General features: G+C 50.2%; 1 protein-coding gene across 2 annotated transcripts in view; it reads right to left on the bottom strand.

Annotated features, from left to right (window-relative positions):
- The window catches only part of LOC140393610 (TRAF3-interacting JNK-activating modulator-like), a 156741-nt gene that overhangs the window by 24724 nt on the left and 114539 nt on the right, over nt 1–17478 (bottom strand). For both annotated transcript variants that reach the window (XM_072479877.1, XM_072479876.1), the window contains exon 11: nt 7674–7818. In XM_072479877.1, coding sequence (XP_072335978.1) covers nt 7674–7818 — 145 coding nt within the window. The remainder of the gene's footprint in view (nt 1–7673; nt 7819–17478) is intronic.

Here is a 17478-nt window from a genome sequence, read left to right as displayed (position 1 = left end):
CTTCCTTTATCCTACTTTGTTTACTTATATTACTTTACTGTTAAGACCCTGATTTTCACTTATTTGTGTTGTTTCTCTGGTAATCGCTTCATCCAAAGAAAAACACTTTTTAGAATCATGTCCTCTTCTCTGCAGCTGTGACCGTGAAGACACTGTGTCCAAGTCCGCTTCCCTGTGATGTTGACTGAGTGATAGCACTAAGTGATAGCATTCCCAGACCAGTTCACGGCAACACTTAATCCCACTTTCCAGCAGGTTGCAGCCCTTGCGATGCAGGTCACCATTTTCCCCACAACCAACACCATCTGAAGCCGTTCCATCTGGCTACCGTGCTGCACGTTCTCCCCGTGTCTGCATGGGTTTCCTCCGGGTGCTCCGGTTTCCTCCCGTAAAACGTGCTGTTAGGTGAATTGGACATTCTGAATTCTCCCTCTGTGTACCCGAACAGGGGCCGGAGTGTGGCGACTAGGGGATTTTCACGGTAACATCATTGCAGTCTTAATGTCAGCCTACTTGTGCCAATAATAAAGATAATATTATTCACAGAATCATAGAATGTTGTATTCAGGCTTTGTACAAATTTAACACAAGAGTTCAACACACTGGATACTGCAAAGGCTATGGGCGCTGACAATATCCCGGGAATAGTACTGAAGACTTGTGCCCCAGAACTTGTCACACCCCTAGCCGAGCTGTTCCAGTACAGCTACAACACTGACATCTACCCAGCAATGTGGGAAATTGCCCAGGTGTGTCCTGTACACAGGACCAATCCAACCCAGCCAATTACCGCCCTATCAGTCTACTCTCCATCATCAACAAAGTGATGGATGGAGTCATCAACAGTGCTATCAAGCGGCACTTACTCAGCAATAACCTGCTCACGGACGCTCAGTTTGGGTTCCACCAGGGTCACTTAGCTCCTGACCGCATTATAGCCTTGGTTCAAACATGGACAAAAGAGCTGAATGCCAGAGGTGAGGTCAGAGTGACTGCACTTGTCATCAAGGCAGTATTTTACTCAATATGGCATCAAGGAGTTGTAGCTAAACTGGAGTAAGGATGTTTGCGGATGACTGCACAATGTTCAGCATCATTCGCAACTCCTCAGACACCGAAGCAGTCCGTGTCCAAATGCAGCAAGACCTGGACAATATCCAGCCTTGGGCTGACAAGTGGCAAGTTACATTCGCACCACACAATTGCCAGGCAATGACCATCTCCTACAAGAGAGAATCTAACCATCACTGAATCCCCCACTATCAACATCCTGGGGGTTACCAATGACCACAAACGGAACTTGATTAGCCATATTATGGCTAAACAAAGTTACATAAATACAAGTTGTTATTATTCTTGTTGAGTGATGCAAAATGGGCCGACCAAAATTCAAGTAATCGTTCCATACAGGATGGACATTAACTGAAACAATTTTGAAGCTTGAGGAAATTGGATAATTGAAAGACTCAATTATGTACCTTTAAATATGGGAACATAAATTACATGTTATTGCAGACATTAGACTGACTTTTTTTTAAAGAATATTTTATTGAAAATTTTTGGTCAACCATCACAGTACATTGTGTATCCTTTACACAATAATATAACAGTATAAATAACAATGACCTGTTTTATAAACAAAGAATAAATAATATATAACAAAAACGAAAACTAAAACTAAATGGCAACTGCCTTGTCTCAGATAAACACTCTCCAAAAATATGGTTTAACAATCCAATATACAATTATTTATAGCAACGACCTATACATATTATACATATATATTAATAACCCTGAGACTCCTTCTGGTTCCTCCCCCCCCCCCCCCCCCCACCCCGGTTGCTGCTGCTGCCTTCTTCTTTTCCATTCCCTCTATCTTTCTGTGAGGTATTCGACGAACGGTTGCCACCACCTGGTGAACCCTTGAGCCGATCCCCTTAGGACAAACTTAATCCGTTCCAGCTTTATAAACCCTGCCATGTCATTTATCCAGGTCTCCACCCCCGGGGGCTTGGCTTCCTTCCACATCAACAGTATCCTGCGCCGGGCTACTAGGGACGCAAAGGCCAAAACATCGGCCTCTCTCGCCTCCTGCACTCCCGGCTCTTGTGCAACCCCAAATATAGCCAACCCCCAGCTTGGTTCGACCTGGACCCCCACTACTTTCGAAAGCACCTTTGTCACCCCCACCCAGAACCCCTGTAGTGCCGGACATGACCAGAACATATGGGTGTGATTCGCTGGGCTTCTCGAGCATCTCGCACACCTATCCTCTACCCCCAAAAATTTACTGAGCCGTGCTCCAGTCATATGCGCCCTGTGTAACACCTTAAATTGAATCAGGCTTAGCCTGGCACACGAGGACGATGAGTTTACCCTACTTAGAGCATCCGCCCACAGCCCCTCCTCAATCTCCTCCCCCAGCTCTTCTTCCCATTTCCCTTTCAGCTCATCTACCATAATCTTCTCCTCGTCCCTCATTTCCCTATATATATATATATTCCCTATATATATATCTGACACCTTACCGTCCCCCACCCATGTCTTTGAGATTACTCTGTCCTGCACCTCATGCGTCGGGAGCTGCGGGAATTCCCTCACCTGCTGCCTCGCAAAAGCCCTCAGTTGCATATACCGGAATGCATTCCCTTGGGGCAACCCATATTTCTCGGTCAGCGCTCCCAGACTTGCGAACTTCCCATCCACAAACAGATCTTTCAGTTGCGTTACTCCTGCTCTTTGCCATATTCCAAATCCCCCATCCATTCTCCCCGGGGCAAACCTATGGTTGTTTCTTATCGGGGACCCCACCAAGGCTCCCGTCTTTCCCCTATGCCGTCTCCACTGTCCCCAAATTTTCAAAGTCGCCACTACCACCGGGCTTGTGGTGTATTTCTTCGGTGAGAACGGCAATGGGGCTGTCACCATAGCCTGTAGGCTAGTCCCCCTACAGGACGCCCTCTCCAATCTCTTCCACGCCGCTCCCTCCTCTTCCCCCATCCACTTACTCACCATTGAGATATTGGCGGCCCAGTAGTACTCACTTAGGCTCGGTAGTGCCAGCCCCCCCTATCCCTACTACGCTGTAAGAATCCCTTCCTCACTCTCGGGGTCTTCCCGGCCCACACAAAACTCATGATACTCTTTTCGATCCTTTTGAAAAAAGCCTTCGTGATCACCACCGGGAGGCACTGAAACACAAAGAGGAATCTCGGGAGGACTACCATTTTAACTGCCTGCACCCTCCCTGCCAGTGACAGGGATACCATGTCCCATCTCTTGAAGTCCTCCTCCATTTGTTCCACCAATCGCGTTAAATTTAACCTATGCAATGTACCCCAATTCTTGGCTATCTGGATCCCCAAGTAACGAAAGTCCCTTGTTACCTTCCTCAGCGGAAAGTCCTCTATTTCTCTGCTCTGCTCCCCTGGATGCACCACAAACAACTCACTTTTCCCCATGTCCAGTTTATATCCTGAGAATTCTCCAAACTCCCGAAGTGTCCGCATTATCTCTGGCATCCCCTCCGCCGGGTCCGCTAATATAACAACAAATCATCCACATACAGAGATACCCGGTGTTCTTCTCCTCCTCTAAGTACTCCCCTCCACTTCTTGGCACCCCTCAATGCTATTGCCAGGGGCTCAATCGCCAGTGCAAACAGTAATGGGGACAGAGGGCATCCCTGCCTTGTCCCTCTATGGAGCCGAAAGTATGCAGATCCCCGTCCATTCATGACCACACTCGCCACTGGGGCCCTATACAACAGCTGCACCCATCCAACATACTCATCTCCAAAAGCAAATCTCCTCAGCACCTCCCACAAATAATCCCACTCCACTCTATCAAATGCTTTCTCGGCATCCATCGCCACAACTATCTCCGCTTCCCCCTCTGGTGGGGGCATCATCATTACCCCTAGCAGCCTCCGTATATTCGTATTCAGCTGTCTCCCCTTCACAAACCCAGTTTGGTCCTCATGGACCACCCTCGGGACACAATCCTCTATCCTCATTGCCATTACCTTGGCCAGAATCTTAACGTCTACATTTAGGAGGGAAATAGGTCTATAGGACCTGCATTGCAGCGGGTCCTTTTCCTTCTTTAGGAGAAGCGATATCGTTGCCTCAGACATAGTCAGGGGCAGCTGTCCCCTTTCCTTTGCCTCATTAAAGGTCCTCATCAGTAGTGGGGTGAGCAAGTCCACATATTTCCTGTAAAATTCAACTGGGAATCCATCCGGTCCCGGAGCCTTCCCCGCCTGCATGCTCCTAATTCCTTTCACTACTTCCTCTATTTCAATCTGTGCTCCCAGTCCCACCCTTTCCTGCTCCTCCACCTTGGGAAATTCCAGCCGGTCCAGAAAGCCCATCATTCTCTCCCTCCCATCCGGGGGTTGAGCTTCGTATAATTTTTTATAAAATGCCTTGAACACTCCATTCACTCTCTTCGCTCCCCGCTCCATCTCTCCTTCCTCATCCCTCACTCCCCCTATTTCCCTCGCTGCTCCCCTTTTCCTCAATTGGTGGGCCAGCAACCTGCTCCCCATATTCGTACTGTACACCCTGTGCCTTCCTCCACTGTGCCTCTGCAGTACCCGTTGTCAGCAAGTCAAATTCTACGTGTAGCCTTTGCCTTTCCCTGTACAGTCCCTCCTCCGGTGCCTCCGCATATTGCCTGTCCACCCTCAGAAGTTCTTGCAGCAACCGCCCCCGTTCCCTACTCTCCTGCTTTCCTTTATGTGCCCTTATTGATATCAGCTCCCCTCTAACCACTGCCTTCAGCGCCTCCCAGACCACTCCCACCTGGACCTCCCCATTGTCATTAAGTTCCAAGTACTTTTCAATGCACCCCCTCACCCTTAGACACACCCCCTCATCTGCCATTAGTCCCATGTCCATTCTCCAGGGTGGGCGCCCTTCTGTTTCCTCCCCTATCTCTAAGTCCACCCAATGTGGAGCGTGATCCGAAATGGCTATAGCCGTATACTCCGTTCCCCTCACCTTCGGGATCAACGCCCTTCCCGAAAAAAAAAAGTCTATTCGCGAATAGACTTTGTGGACATAGGAGAAAAACAAAAACTCCTTACTCCTAGGTCTGCTAAATCTCCACGGGTCTACTCCTCCCATCTGCTCCATAAAATCTTTAAGCACCTTGGCTGCTGCCGGCCTCCTTCCAGTCCTGGACCTCGACCTGTCCAGCCCTGGTTCCAACACCGTATTGAAATCTCCCCCCATTACCAACTTTCCCACCTCTAGGCCCGGGATGCGTCCTAGCATACGCCTCATAAAATTGGCATCATCCCAGTTCGGGGCATATACGTTTACCAAAACCACCGTCTCCCCCTGCAGTTTGCCACTCACCATCACGTATCTGCCCCCGCTATCCGCCACTATAGTCTTTGCCTCAAACATTACCCGCTTCCCCACTAATATAGCCACCCCCCTGTTTTTCGCATCTAGCCCCGAATGGAACACCTGCCCCACCCATCCTTTGCGTAGCCTAACCTGGTCTATCAGTTTCAAGTGCGTTTCCTGTAACATAACCACGTCTGCCTTAAGTTTCTTAAGGTGTGCGAGTACCCGTGCCCTCTTTATCTGCCCGTTCAGCCCTCTCACGTTCCACGTGATCAGCCGAGTTGGGGGGCTTTTTACCCCCCCCCCCCTTGTCGATTAGCCATCCCCTTTTTCCAGCTCCTCACCCGGTTCCCACGCAGCTGTGTCCCCCCCAGGCGGTGCCCCCCCGCCCATCCCACCCCATACCAGCTCCCCTCTCTCCCCAGCAGCAGCAGCCCAATAATTCCCCCCTCCCACCCCCCCCCCCCGCTAGATCCCCCACTAGCGTAGTTACACCCCCCATGTTGCTCCCAGAAGTCAGCAAACTCTGGCCGACCTCGGCTTCCCCCCGTGACCTCGGCTCGCACCGTGCGATGCCCCCTCCTTCCTGCTTCCCTATTCCCGCCATGATTATCATAGCGCGGGAACCGAGCCCGCGCTTCCCCCTTGGCCCCGCCCCCAATGGCCAACGCCCCATCTCTTCCACCTCCTTTCCTCCCCCCACCACCTCCTGTGGAAGAGAGATAAGTTACCACATCGCAGGATTAATAACATAAAACACCTCTTTCCCCCCTTCTTCGCCCCCCATACTCGCCCCACCACTTTGTTTCAAACGTTCTTTTTTTTAATAACCCGCTCATTCCAATTTTTCTTCCACGATAAAAGTCCACGCCTCATCCGCCGTCTCAAAGTAGTGGTGCCTCCCTTGATATGTGACCCACAGTCTTGCCGGTTGCAGCATTCCGAATTTTATCTTCTTTTTATGAAGCACCGCCTTGGCCCGATTAAAGCTCGCCCTCCTTCTCGCCACCTCCGCACTCCAGTCTTGGTATACGCGGATCACCGCGTTCTCCCACTTACTGCTCCGAGTTTTCTTTGCCCATCTAAGGACCATCTCTCTGTCCTTAAAATGGAGGAATCTCACTACTATGGCTCTAGGAATTTCTCCTGCTCTCGGTCGTCGCGCCATCACTCGGTGTGCTCCCTCCACCTCCAGCGGACCCGCCGGGGCCTCCGCTCCCATTAACGAGTGCAGCATCGTGCTCACATATGCCCCGACGTCCGCTCCCTCCGCACCTTCAGGAAGGCCAAGAATCCTTAGGTTGTTCGTCCTCGCGTTCTCCAGCGCCTCCAGCCTTTCCACACATCGTTTATGGTGTGCCTCGTGCATCTCCGTCTTCACCACCAGGCCCTGTATGTCACCCTCATTCTCGGCAGCCTTTGCCTTCATGACCCGAAGCTCCCGCTCCTGGGTCTTTTGCTCCTCCTTTAGCCCTTCGATCGCCTGTAATATCGGTGCCAACAGCTCCTTCTTCATTTCCTTTTTGAGTTCTTCCACGCAGCGTTTCAAAAACTCGTGTTGTTCAGGGCCCCATATTAAACTGCCACCTTCCGACGCCATCTTGGTTTTTGCTTGCCTTCCTTGCCGCTGCTCTAAAGGATCCACCGCAATCCGGCCACCTTCCTCTCCTTTTTCCATCCGTATCCAGGGGGGATTCCCTTCTGCTTCACCGCACAGTACTTTTAGCCGTTAAAATTGCCGTTGGGGCTCTTATTAAGAGCCCAAAAGTCCGTTACACCGGGAGCTGCCGAAACGTGCGACTCAGCTGGTCATCGCCGCACCCGGAAGTTGACATTAGACTGACTTGATTACAATTGCTTTTCCATAAGTATTTTCAGCAATATTTACCATTTGTGCCACTCAAAAGTTGGAAATTTTGAATTGATTATGGACCAAAATGATCAGATACAAGCACCTTGTCTTAATGCTTGCTATTTAAATATACCGTACTTTTTTTATTTTTAAAGTACCCGATTATTTTCTTTCCAATTAAGGGGCAATTTAGCGTGGCCAATCCACCTAGCCTGCACATCTTTGGGTTGTGGGGGTGAGACCCGCGCAGACACGGGGAGAATGTGCAAACACCACACGGACAGTGACCCAGAGCCGGGACCGAACCCGGGTTCTCAGCGCCGTGAGGCGGCAGTGCTAACCACTGCTCCACCACCGTGCTGCTCTAAATATACAGTACTTAATTGTAAATCACGTAAAATTATTTACTGCTAAATAAGTACCAACTCGCTCGCTGAAGCCCCTTACCCACGTAGAAGCAGTACCTTGACTGGTTTGAAGCTGCTCTTGTTTCAGGTCCTTGTCTTCTTTTAAAGCAGAAATTTGATCCAAGAGTTTCTGTTTCTCACTTTCGACCATTTCCAATTTCGTCTCTAAATTTCTGAGCCACAAATTGTCATTTTCTGCTCTCTGAAAAAAGAGAAGATGAAGAGATGGAGAAAAAGAAACACAGAAAGGGAGCAAACAAATCAGCCAATCAGCTGGTTTCCTCAATTCTCTCCTTTAGCTAACTTGTCTGTGGAATACCTCTCTGAAGCCAACTAACGTGTGGGATGCTCGCCATGTAACTTGGCAGTTTGTAGGGTTACCTTCTCCATTGTTAACCAATGATTAGCCAATCTACTGTAATCAACAAACTATATTGATTACTCTGTTTCAGAATCACAGAATACTACAGTGCAGAACAGGCCGTTCGGCCCATCGAGTCTGTACCGCCACATGACAGGCACCTGGGGTGGGATTCTCCGATATCGGCGCGATGTCCGCCGACCGGCGCCAAAATCAGCGCGAATCAGTACGGCATCGCGCCGTCCCAAAGGTGCGGAAGTCTCAACATCTTGAGCGGCCGAGCCCTCACCTTGAGGGGCTAGGCCCGCGCCGGGTTGATTTCTGCCCCGGCAACTGGCGGGAAAGGCCTTTGGTGACCCGCCAGCTGGCGCGAAACTGACTGCCGGGCGGCGCATGCGCGGGAGCGTCAGCGGCCGCTCACGGCATCCCCGCGCATGCGCAGTGGAGGGGGTCTCTTCCGCCTCTGCCATGGTGGAGACCATGGTGAAGGCGGAAGGAAAAGAGTGCCCCCACGGCACAGGCCCGCCCGCGGATCGGTGGGCCCCGATCGCGGGCCAGGCCACCGTGGGGGCACCCTCCGGGGCCAGATCGCCCCGCGCCCCCCCCCCCCCCCCAGGACTCCGAAGCCCGCCCGCGCCGCCATATCCCGCCATCCCAAAGGTGGTTCAATCCACGCCGGCCGGCATGGATTGACAGCGGCGGGACTTCGGCCCATCGCGGGCCGGAGAATCGCCGGGGGGGGCCCGCCAACCTGCGCGGAGCGATTCCTGCCCCCGCCGAATATCCGGTGCCGGAGAATTCGGCAACCGGCAGGACGGGATTCACGCCAGCCCCCGGCGATTCTCCGACCCGGCGGAGGGTCGGAGAATCCCGCTCCTGATTTGACAATCCAAATCCCATTTGCCAGCACTTGGTCCGTAGCCACAATTGTTTTTTTTTAAATTTCGAGTACCCAATTCATTTTTTCCAATTAAGGGCAATTTAACGTGTTCAATCCACCTAGCTTTCACATTTTTGGGTTGTGGGGGCGAAACCCACGCAAACACGGGGAGAATGTGCAAACTCCACACGGACAGTGACTCAGAGCCAGGATCGAACCTGGGACCACAGCGCCGTGAGACTGCAGTGCTAACCACTGCGCCACCGTGCTGCTCTGCCTCGAATGTTATGATGTGCCAAGTGCTCATCCACTTCTTAAAGGATGTGAGGCAACCCGCCTGGGCCACCCTCCCAGGCCGTGCGTTGCAGACCCTCACCACCCTCTGGGGAAAAAAGATTTTCCTCAAATCCCCCCTGAACCTCCTGCCCCTCACCTTGAACTTCTGTCCCATTGTAACTGACCCTTCAACTAAGGGGAACAGCTGCTCCCTATGCACCCTGTCCGTGCCCCTCATAATCTTGTCCACCTCGATCAGGTCGCCCCCTCAGTCTTCTCTGCTCCAGAGAAAACAACTCAAGCCCATCCAACCTCTCTTCATAACTGAAATGTTCCATCCCAGGAAACATCCTGGTGAATCTCCTCTGCACCCCCTCCAGTGCAATCACAGCCTTCCTATAATGTGGTGACCAGAATTGTACACAGTGCTCCAGCTGTGGCCTCACTAAAGTTCTGTACAACCCAACATGACCCCCCTGCTTTTGTAATCTAAGCCCCGATTGATTAAAGCAAGTGTCCCATTTGCCTTTTTCACCACCCTATTAACCTTCCCTCTACCTTCAGAGATCTTAACCTTGGAAAGAATCAGTTTGTAGTCCAGCTGCAGATGTGCCCCATGGACACTGGCAGAATGTCAAGGAGGTTTAGAGCTAGAATGGTTTGAGGCGGAATGTTCTTGGGTAGGGTCAGGCGACTTAACGCCTCTGTATTAACAACTTGTATACCAGACCGGTGCTGAAAAGCAGTTGGATGTCGTCAACAGCAGGATCCAAACACTGCACCCCCTCTGAGACTGTGGGTGGTACGGGCTAAACTTCCCTTAACAGGCCCAGTAATGGCTTGTGGCCAGTCACGGTGTCAAGCCATCGACCATACACATACTGGTGGAATTTCTTCACATCCAATATAACTAAACCCTCCTTCTCAACCTGGGCGTAGTTTCATTCTGCTTCAGAAAGGGTCCTTGAGGCAAAGGCGATAGGGCGTTCTGAACCATCTCCCATTTTGTGGGCTAAAACAGCCTCTATACCATGAGAGGACATGTCACATGTCAGCACGATTGGATTCCCCGGATAAAAATGCACCAAGAGGTTTGAAGACTGTGATGTTTACTTCACATCTCAGGCAGCTTCCTCTTGAGGCTCTCTCCATTGTCACTACTGATTCTTCCGGAATCTTCTTCTGGTGTAATGGTGTCAACATTGTGGCTAAGTTCAAAATAAGCCTTCCATAATAATTTTTTAAAACATTTAGAGTATCCAATTCATTTTTCCCAATTAAGGGGCAATTTAGTGTGGCCAATCCACCTACCCTGCACATCTTTGGGTTGTGGAGGGTGAAACCCAGGCAAGCACAGGGAAAATGTGCAAACTCCACATGGACAGTGACCCAGCACCGGGATTGAACCTGGGACCTCGGCATCAAAGAACAAAGAACAAAGAAAAATTACAGCACAGGAACAGGCCCTTCGGCCCTCCAAGCCTGCGCTGATCCAGATCCTCTATCTAAAACTGTCGCCTATTTTCTAAGGATCTGTATCCCTCTGCTCCCTGCCCATTCATGTATCTGTCTAGATACATCTTAAATGATGCTATCGTGCCCGCCTCTACCACCTCTGCCGGCAATGCGTTCCAGGCACCCACCACCCTCTGCGTAAAGAACTTTCCATGCATATCTCCCTTAAACTTTTCCCCTCCCACCTTGAACTCGTGACGCCTCGTAATTGAGTCCCCCACTCTGGGAAAAAACTTCTTGCTCGCCACCCTGTCTATATCTCTCATGATTTTGTAGACCTCAATGTGATCCCCCCTCAACTTCCATCTTTCTAATGAAAATAATCCTAATCTACTCAACCTCTCTTCATAGCTAGCACCCTCCATACCAGGCAACATCCTGGCGAACCTCCTCTGCACCTTCTCCAAAACATCCACATCCTTTTGGTAATGTGGCGACCAGAACTGTACGCAGTATTCCAAATGTGGCCGAACCACAGTCTTATACAACTGTAACATGACCTGCCAACTCTTGTACTCAATACCCCTTCCGATGAAGGAAAGCATGCTGTATGCCTTCTTGACCACTCTATCGACCTGCGCAGCCACCTTCAGGGTACAATGGACCTGAACTCCCAGATTTCTCTGTACATCAATTTTCCCCAGGGCTTTTTCATTTACCATATAGTTCGCTCTTGAATTGGATCTTCCAAAATGCATCACCTCGCATTTGCCCGGATTGAACTCCATCTGCCATTTCTCCGCCCAACTCTCCAATCTATCTATATTCTGTTATATTCTCTGACAGTCCCCTTCATTATCTGCTACTCCACCAATCTTAGTGTCATCTGCAAACTTGCTAATCAGACCACCTGTACCTTCCTCCAGATCATTTATGTATATCACAAACAACAGTGGTCCCAGCACGGATCCCTGTGGAACACCACTGGTCACAATTCCCCATTTTGAGAAACACCCTTCCACTCCTACTCTCTGGCTCCTGTTGCCCAGCCAGTTCTTTTTCCATCTAGCTAGTGCACCCTGGACCCCATGAGACTTCACTTTCTCCATCAGCCTACCATGGGGAACCTTATCAAATGTCTTACTGATGTCCATGTATATGACATCTACAGCCCTTCCCTCATCAATCAACTTTGTCACTTTCTCAAAGAATTCTATTAAGTTGGCAAGACATGACCTTCCTTGCACAAAACCATGTTGCCTATCACTGATAAGCCCATTTTCTTCCAAATGGGAATAGATCCTATCCCTCAGTATCTTCTCCAGAAGCTTCCCTACCACTGACGTCAGGCTCACCGGTCTATAATTACCTGGATTATCCCTGCTACCCTTCTTAAACAAGGGGACAACATTAGCAATTCTCCAGTCCTCCGGTACCTCACCCATGTTCAAGGATGCTGCAAAGATATCTGTTAAGGCCCCAGCTATTTCCTCTCTCACTTCCCTCAGTGACCTGGGATAGATCCATCCGGACTTGGGGACTTGTCCACCTTAATGCCTTTTAGAATACCCAATACATCCTCCCTCCTTATGCCGACTTGACCTAGAGTAATCAAACACCTATCCCTAACCTCAACATCCGTCATGTTCCTCTCCTTGGTGAATACTGATGCAAAGTACTCGTTAAGAATCTCACCCATTTTCTCTGACTCCACGCATAACTTTCCTCCTTTGTCCTTGAGTGGGCCAACCCTTTCTCTCGTTACCCTCTTGCTCCTTATATATGAATAAAAGTTTTTGGGATTTTCCTTAACCCTGTTTGCTAAAGCTATTTTTCTTTTAGCCTTCTTGATTCCTCGTTTCAGATTGGTCCTACATTCCCGATATTCTTCCAAAGCTTCGTCTGTCTTCAGTCGCCTAGACCTTATGTATGCTTCCTTTTTCCTCTTAGCTAGTCTCACAATTTCACCTGTCATCCATGGTTCCATAATCTTGCTATTTCTATCCCTCATTTTCACAGGGACATGTCTGTCCTGCACTCTAATCAACCTCTCTTTAAAAGCCTCCCACATATCAAATGTGGATTTACCTTCAAACAGCTACTCCCAATCCACATTCCCTAGCTCCTGCCGAATTTTGGTATAGTTGGCCTTCCCCCAATTTAGCACTCTTCCTTTAGGACCACTCTCGTCATTGTCCATGAGTATTCTAAAACTTACGGAATTGTGATCACGATTCCCAAAGTAATCCCCGACTGAAACTTCAACCACCTGGCCGGGCTCATTCCCCAATACCGGGTCCAATATGGCCCCTTCCCGAGTTGGACTATTTACATACTGCTCTAGAAAACCCTCCTGGATGCTCCTTACAAATTCTGCTCCATCTAGACCTCTGACACTAAGTGTATCCCAGTCAATGTTGGGAAAATTAAAATCTCCTATCACCACCACCCTGTTGCTCCTACATCTTTCCACAATCTGTTTACATATTTGAAATGAAATGAAATGAAAATCACTTATTGTCACAAGTAGGCTTCAGATGAAGTTACTGTGAAAAGCCCCTAGTCGCCACATTCCGGCGCCTGTTCGGGGAGGCTGGTACGGGAATTGAACCGTGCTGCTGGCCTGCCTTGGTCTGCTTTAAAAGCCAGCGATTTAGCCCAGTGTGCTAAACCAGCCCCTACCTCTGTCTCATGCTCGCTGTTGGGAGGTCTGTAGTACAGCCCCAACATTGTTACCGCACCCTTCCTATTTCTGAGCTCTGCCCATATCGCCTCACTGCTTGTGCCCTCCTTCAGCACAGCTGTGATATCCTCTCTGACCAGTAATGCAACTCCTCCACCCCTTTTGCCTCCCTCTCTGTTCCACCTGAAGCATCGATATCCTGGGATATTTAGTTGCCAATCATGCCCTTCCTTCAACCAAGTCTCAGTAATAGCAATAACATCATACTCCAAGGTACTAATCCAAGCCCTAAGTTCATCTGCCTTACCTACTACACTTCTTGCATTAAAACAAATGCACCTCAGACCACCAGTCCCTTTGCATTCATCATCTGCTCCCTGCCTACTCTTCCCCATAGTCACACTGACTTCATGATCTAGTTCCTTACGCGCTTTAGTTACTACCTCCTTACTGTCCACTAAACTCCTCATTTGGTTCCCATCCCCCTGCCACATTAGTTTAAACCCTCCCCAACAGCGTTAGCAAAAGCACCCCCAAGGACATTAGTTCCAGTCTGGCCCAGGTGTAGACCATCCAATTTATAGTAGTCCCACCTCCCCCAGAACCGGTCCCAATGTCCCAAAAATCTGAACCCCCTCCCTCCTGCACCATCTCTTAGGGCTAACCCACTATGCCGCCGTGCTGCCCCTTGCATAATAATTAACCATACCAAGAAAGGATTTGTTTTGGTGCAGGGATGCCTCATATGGCCTTGACTTTTCTTCCAAAGGGTGAAGCCGTGTCACATCAACGTAAAACCCTAGAAGGTCACTCCAGGGGCCGGAAAAGTACATTTTTTGCATTTTAGGTGGACCCCCCTTCATCTTTAATTTTTCCTCTAGGCTGGCCACGTGTTCTTCTGGTGTAGTGCCGGTGAATAGCACATCAACAAGGTAACCATCATCCTGGGAATTCCCTGGAGAAGATTTTCCATTGTGCGCTGGAAGATTGCGCAGACTGAAGCAATGCTGAATGGTAGTCTGGAATTCTGGAAGAGGCCTTTATGGGAATTGATTGTAGCAAACTTCTGAGATTCTTCATCCAATTCTTGTTGCAGGTAGGTGTAGCTGAGCCCAGTTTTGAATAGGTGAAGCCTCCCACCAGCTTGGCGTAGAGGATACCGATCTACCTGGGCAGCTTGATTTATGGTCAGTTTATAGTCCCTAGAAATCCTTATTGACCGATCAGGTTTGAAGACAGGGATTATTGGTGCGGCCCACTCTGAAAAATGAACTGGCTTGATTATACCCAGCTCCATCTCATGTCTTTTGCTCTGCTTCAAACGTCTGCTTCAATGCGTATGGCACTGGTCTGCCTCTGAAGAACCTGGGTGTTGGATCCAGATTGACATATGTCTTGGCTTTTTCGCCCTCGATCCAACCCAATTCTTTGTGGAGGTCTTCATATCTCCTTAAGACATCTTGGAGGATGCTGTCTGATATTATGAAGGTTTCCAGTCAGTTGAGCCGAATCTTCTGTAACCAATCTCTTCACAACAGACTGGCCTTTATCCTTCCATGACAACCAAAGGCAGATTGGCCCCCTGCCCTCCTGCCCTCTGTCGGCCACTGGGTCTTGGCTGTTCTGAGGATCTTCAAAACCCCCCGCTCGAAAGCTTGGCTGTCGTACTCTTTAAGCTTAAAGACTGTTGGCTGGATTCTCCCAAAATGGGACTCTGTCCCCACGCCGGCGTGAAAACAGTGGAGTTTTACTCCAGAAACTCCGAGAAGCAGGTTGAGCTAATTCAATACCCTGCAGGGGGCTAGCAGAGACCCGGAATAAATCCCACAGCTTTAGCTGCGGATACGGGCCCCGCACTTCTGGTTTGGAGTCCGCGCATGTGCACGGCGGCGGCCTCCAGCGGCTGCGCCGAGCGCGATGGTGGACTCAGACCGCGGAGCCAGGTGTAAAAATGAGAATCCCCCCGATCGGCCGCGTGACCAAGCGTCAAACCATGGAGATCTAACCCCGGACCGCCTATAAGGGCACCCCCCCCGCGGTGTCCGGTCCCCCCTGCCCCCGACTAGGGCGGCCGCGGACTGAGTCCCCAGTCGCCACGCCAGCATCCTGACCGGCAATAGGTGATTCGTTCCACGCCGTCGGGAATTCAGCCAGTCGGGAGCGGAGGATTGCTGGGCGGTCCTCTGTCAATGGGCCCCCAGCCGCGCGGCGTACTCCGTGGTCACGCAGATTCTCGGGTCCCAGAGAATCGCCAACCAGCGCCGGGCCCAATTACGGCGTGAAAGTGAATTCTCCGCCCCCGAGCCAAACGCGATTGCGGTGCGGGGCTGCGAAGAATCTAGCCCTGTGTTCCTGAAGACAGATATTGAAAGGTCTGTCCACCCACTCCAGTCACCGAAGCCCCTGTGTCGACTTCCATTTTTATGGGTTTGCCATTTACCCTTAAGGCAATTTTAAGCTGAGCCGTTTTATTCAATTGGACTGCATTCAGCCAATGCGTCACATTCTCTTCTCAACAACTCTTCTCCAATATGTTCCACGGTGTTGTGGACTGCTGCTGGTTTATTTTACATTGACACTCGACAATGTGCTGAAGCATGCCCACTTCAGTAGCAATGGAAGCACATGAACTCCTGAACATAGCAGGTCTCCTTGGTATGACAACCCTCCTGCAGTGATAGCAGTTCACCTCAGATTGGGTTTGAGGCTCCAATTTCTTCCCGTTCCTTGGGTTTGAGTCCTGTCCCGAGGACCGTGTCTGGCTCTGAGCCGTGTCTGTCGATCCGCCGCAGACCTCGGGGCCATACTGCCCCGTACTAGGTTAACCTCCCCTTTAGACATGCTTTGAAGCTCCATGGCCCCTTTTTCGGCTCACTCTTGATGCACTATCAATTATGACGAGACGAGAGTAGAGAGTAATCGAGGTTTTATTACACAGAGATGTGTGGCCTCCTACAGCAGCTTATGAAATGGCTGCTGTTCGGAGAGCACACACATTTATACTCCGCCTCCTGGGCGGAGCCAGCAGGCAGAGATCTACCCCCGTACCTGTAGTACAGGGGCCTTACCGTAATACCCATATATACAATATAATACAAAAGTGGTGACTACCACAACTCTGTCACCTGAGCAACTCGATCGCTTTCTCCAACATGATTGTGATTTCTACCACTAGCTTCTTCTGGATATTAAGGCTCTGGACCCTACAAACCAGCTGGTTGCGCAACATGGCGCTGAATGTGGTCTGAACTCATAGTGTTCAGTCTGGCTATGAAGCTGAGACAGACGCTTCATGGCCCCTCACTGCAGAGATAAACTTATAACGTTGGAGGATAACCGAAAGCAATGGGTTGAAATGTTCTTTGACCAATTTCATTGTCTGATCAAAGGCCTTCGAGTTTGGTGCATCCGAGGACGTGAGGTTCCGAATAAAATGATATGTCTGGACCGGCAAAAGTATCACCTTCTGCCGTCCTCATCTGTGGTCTTATTCACGGTAAAGAGAAAACTGAGCCGTACGATGTACTGACTCCATAAATCAACCCCTTGACCAAAGGGGTCTTGTTTCCCAATGATAATCATTCCCACTCCTGGTTTAAGTGATTCCAACTCTTGCTGGAGTTTTTCTGTTTCCTTCTTTCCCCCTCGATCCACGACAACTGTCAGCTGCAATTGAAATGTTTTGGCCTTGTCACCAATGTGGTGCTGCAGACACATTGGAGGCTTCCGGTAGTTATCCGAGGGGTTTATTGATGAAAGGCAAAGGCAGTTAAATAACTAGGTCCGGACTCTCCCCCCACACCAGGCAAGCATCAGGATGACCTGACCCCCCACCCTTTCGCCAGCATTGGCAGGACCCCTCATGGTCTTCGCCACCCCCTGACCCCGAATGCAGGCACAAGCCGTCCCTCACCATACATAGCCCCCCCCCCCGCCAACACAGAAAGGAAGTAACCCCAATCAGACGACACACAGAACCCGCCCCCAGCATTGCCAACCTGTCACAGCGAGGTCAGCACTGGCAGGGTGCTAGGCGGTAGTGCTCTGCCAAGTCCGTCAACACCAGGGGGCATACTCCTCTCAGCACCCCTGGTGTGGTCATCACGACTCGTTATCAAAACCAGTATCGACTCACACTGGTTGGGCAGGAGAAACAACCAATGCGTCGACAGCAACGGTGTTAAGCATGTAATGATTACAATACATT

This window comes from Scyliorhinus torazame, chromosome 17 (genome assembly GCF_047496885.1).
Source record: "Scyliorhinus torazame isolate Kashiwa2021f chromosome 17, sScyTor2.1, whole genome shotgun sequence".
In the NCBI taxonomy this organism is placed as follows: Eukaryota; Metazoa; Chordata; class Chondrichthyes; order Carcharhiniformes; family Scyliorhinidae; genus Scyliorhinus; species Scyliorhinus torazame.
Note: the sequence above shows the minus strand (reverse complement) of the source record. Positions and strands in the feature narration are given on the sequence as shown.